This window comes from Pogoniulus pusillus, chromosome Z (assembly GCF_015220805.1).
Source record: "Pogoniulus pusillus isolate bPogPus1 chromosome Z, bPogPus1.pri, whole genome shotgun sequence".
Lineage (NCBI taxonomy): Eukaryota > Metazoa > Chordata > Aves > Piciformes > Lybiidae > Pogoniulus > Pogoniulus pusillus.
The window spans coordinates 106,531,245-106,534,567 of record NC_087309.1 but is presented as its reverse complement, the minus strand read 5'-3'; the positions used below and the strand labels follow the sequence as shown (position 1 = coordinate 106,534,567).

Sequence of the window (3,323 nt, the reverse complement as noted above, 5' to 3'; positions counted from 1 at the left end):
AACAGGGAAGGCAAAGAGCAGGGATTCTACTACCATCAGCCAACGATGGGGGGGGGGGAGAGAGAGACATGAGCGAGGTCCAGGGATGATCTTCTGTGGAGGTCGTCAGGAGTTCTTCTGGTGCAGGTGCTCCTCTGGAGGTGTGTTGGTGGAGGTCCACGGGTGGAGATGCTCTGCTGGAGGTGCGCTGTTGGAGGTGCTCTGGTGGAGGTGCACGCCTTGGCAGCATTGCTCATGTCCTTTTACACAGTGTTTTAGATCAGTGTTCCAGGTGCAGCTCCCCAGGAAATCTTCCTGTGCATTGAAGCATTTGCAGGGGTCCATTGGCGACAGCGGGGAGGGCCTCTGCCCCCTCCCTGTGCCGCTTCCCTGTCCATACCCCAGATACACATAAGCCTTTTCTCTTTGGGGAGCTGATGTGAGGTGTACATATCCTGGGCATTGAAGCCAGGCTGAGGTCTGGGAAGTCCACAAAGGCTCCCTGTCTCTCTTGATGTGCATCCCTGAGCTTTTGGCCAGGAGCCTTGTCCGAGTCCAGCAGGGTAACAAAGGCAATCTTTGCCTCCGTGGATTTACTCCTCCTGTGGGAGGGGTCTGGCCGGCATATGGGGCCCTCTGTTCCTTTCAGAAGGGCAGGACCAATAGCAATTAGCCTCCTGTTTTGGGTACGAGTTGTGATGTGAGGGGGCAACTGATTTACTTTGGTCAGCCTCCCAGATGGTGTAACTTCTGCCTGCAAAACCACCTCACCCTCAGCCTCTAGCGCCCTGTATCTGTTGTTCCTTCCCAGGTGCAAGACTCTGCGCTTACCTTTGCTGAACCTCATTAGGTTCCCCTTTGTTCAGCTCTCCAGTCTGTCCAAGTCTCACTGAATGGCTGCACAGCGTTCAGATGTGTCAGTCAAGCCTTCCAGTTTGGTGTCGTTGCAAACTTGTTGAGTAGACTCTGTCTGTCTGTGTGTCCCCTCATCAGTGTCACTGATGAAGTTGTTGAAGAGCACCACAACCAGCACTGACCACTCTTCAATTCCAAGGATGTTATGAGAGTCAGTGTCCAATGACTTGCTGAGGTTGGGGTAGGCTAAATCCACTGGCCTCCTGCATCTACCCATTCAGTTACAGCATCATAGCGTGCTATCAGATGAGTCAAGCATGTCCAGTCCTCAGGCATGTCTCCTGTTTGCCAAAGATTGGCAAAAATGATGGGGAGCGGTAGGGTGAGAAGAAAAGGTCCCAGAAAGAATGGATACTGTGGAAGAGGCAAGGACAATCTCTGTCGGGGTAGTGACAGACGGCTGTGGTGGCAGAGCTCACTCTATGACAGCTATTACAGTCTGTTTAAGCCCCCACAGTACAGCCTGTTCATGAGCTCCTCCTGAATCTCCTCAAACTGTCTCAGGGCCTTGGCGTGGGCAGCCGGGCTCTGCACCAGATGCTGCAGGAGGTTGTGTGGCTCAGATGTGTGGAAGTCTGGAGGCAAGATGATCTCCTGGGGCATATCTGCATTGCCAAAGAAGAAGAAGTTAAGCTTTCTGTGTTGCAGGCAGCAGTGCAGGTACCTCAGGATGTCTGCCAGCCGCATGATGCATTCCTGTCTGCACCATCCTGACACGGGTTTGGTGTTGAGGAGGTGCATGACAACTGTCTTGAAGATGTAGGGTGTAAAGTCTGTGTCCTCCAGGACGCTGGTGCAGAGATGCAGGCACTTGAGGTGGTATCTGCCCTGTGGGACCTTTCTGGCCATATGGCTGAAGAACTTCCTCTCTGCCACAAGGTAGCTCTTTGTCCACAGGGTGCTTGGAGTGTCTGAGTCGCCTGCATTCTGGCTGCTGAGAAAGATGTCTGAGTCTCCTTGCTGCACCCCAAACAGGATCTCAGTAAGGAATGTATTCCTGTAGGCACTTTTCAGCTTCATCAGGCATGAACGTTGGCTGTAGGGCAGCAGCTTCATCTCGTAGCGACGTGCCTGAGGCAGTGCCACCCAAGCGTCCTTCACCAAGCACTGGAACCACTCTGCAAGTTTCTCCACATCTAGGTATGAACCAGTGCAGAGGCTGTCCAGGATGCTGGGTACCTGCTTCATCCTCTCCAGGTGTTTCCTATTGCGGTGGACATAGCAAGGCATGTTTGGTACTCCACAGCTGCACTTGACTTCCACACGGATAAGGGAGTCCCTGGCTGGACAGGGACCCCTGTTGACCCACTGCAGGTGGAAGTCATGCCCAGTGGGGGGCTTCAGGGGCACAAGGAGGTGGTAGATAACGTTGTCAGCCTCATAGGGACTCCAGCCTTCAAAGGTGCTGCCCACACCAATGGGAGGCTGCAGCAATGGCAAGAAACTGTTTGACAGCTGCTCCTGCATGACCTGCAGGAGATTGTCCACCAGCTGCCTCACCATCTGGCTCCTGGACATCATTGTCTGCACAGGCCATTCGGTGTGCCTGACGAAAATCCTGTCCCCTTCCTTCAACTCTTCAGGACCTTCCCCATCACTTTTTTCCTTGTCCTCCTTGTGTGCATTCATGTCTGAGGTCTCATGTGTGGTGCAGATGGAGTCAGGCTCAGGGGTCCTTTCTTGGAGCCACCAGCAGAGCCAAAAGAGGAGGATAAGGCCTGCAGCAATGGCAGCAAAGAGCACAGCTTTGCTGTGCCCTTCAAGCCTCTGCTGCAGGACCGGGGGCACGACGCTCGACTGCACTCGGCTTCTCCTCTCCATCTCCTCCATCATCCGAGTCATCTCCTGGTTGATCTCCATCTCATGCTCCCTCATGTTGTCACTTGTGGCCCCATCGAGCTCCTCGTGAACCTTCATCACGAAAAGGATGAGGCTTTGCAAAAGCACAGCAATGACTTTTGTAGAAGCCATGGCCTGCAGGAGAAGGGAAAGCAAGGATTCAGTGGGGTTGGGAAGGAGGGACTTGGTGGTGAAGAGCAAGCACAGGAGGTGCAGGGAACAGGGCACAGGTAGGACCTCAAGGGCTACAGGCAGCTGTTGTACACCAAGGGCCCTACATGCAGCTCCAGCATCGGCAGCACTTATCTCAAGGTGGTCCTGTGAGCACCTGGTCCCCCAGAGCAGGGCAAGGCCTCCCACCAGGGAGCCAGCTCTCTGCCTTGGCCCTCCCTCCAGCCTCCCCTCCCTGAACCCACACTCACCATTAGTCCAAGCTCTACTGAGGCACTGCTGCTTGCTGCAGCATTTATATCCCCCCTACCATTGTGATGTCACAATGTCAGGTGGAGTTGCCGTGCCAACCTGCCACGCCCAAAGGCCCACTGCAGCCTTGGCCCAGCTGAGTGACTCACAGCCACCCAAGGCAGCCA

At 54.6% G+C, this 3,323-nt stretch overlaps 1 protein-coding gene across 1 annotated transcript; it reads right to left on the bottom strand.

Moving 5' to 3' along the window:
* Positions 1–260: 260 nt before the first annotated feature.
* On the bottom strand, positions 261–2,811 carry LOC135192992 (inositol 1,4,5-trisphosphate receptor-interacting protein-like 1). The gene is made up of 2 exons (XM_064176383.1): positions 811–2,811; positions 261–290 (listed from the first exon to the last, which is right to left on the bottom strand). Exon 1 carries the CDS (start codon positions 2,809–2,811, stop codon positions 1,327–1,329), a length of 1,485 nt encoding a protein of 494 aa, XP_064032453.1. The 3' UTR covers positions 261–290; positions 811–1,326.
* Between the last annotated feature and the right edge of the window lie 512 nt (positions 2,812–3,323).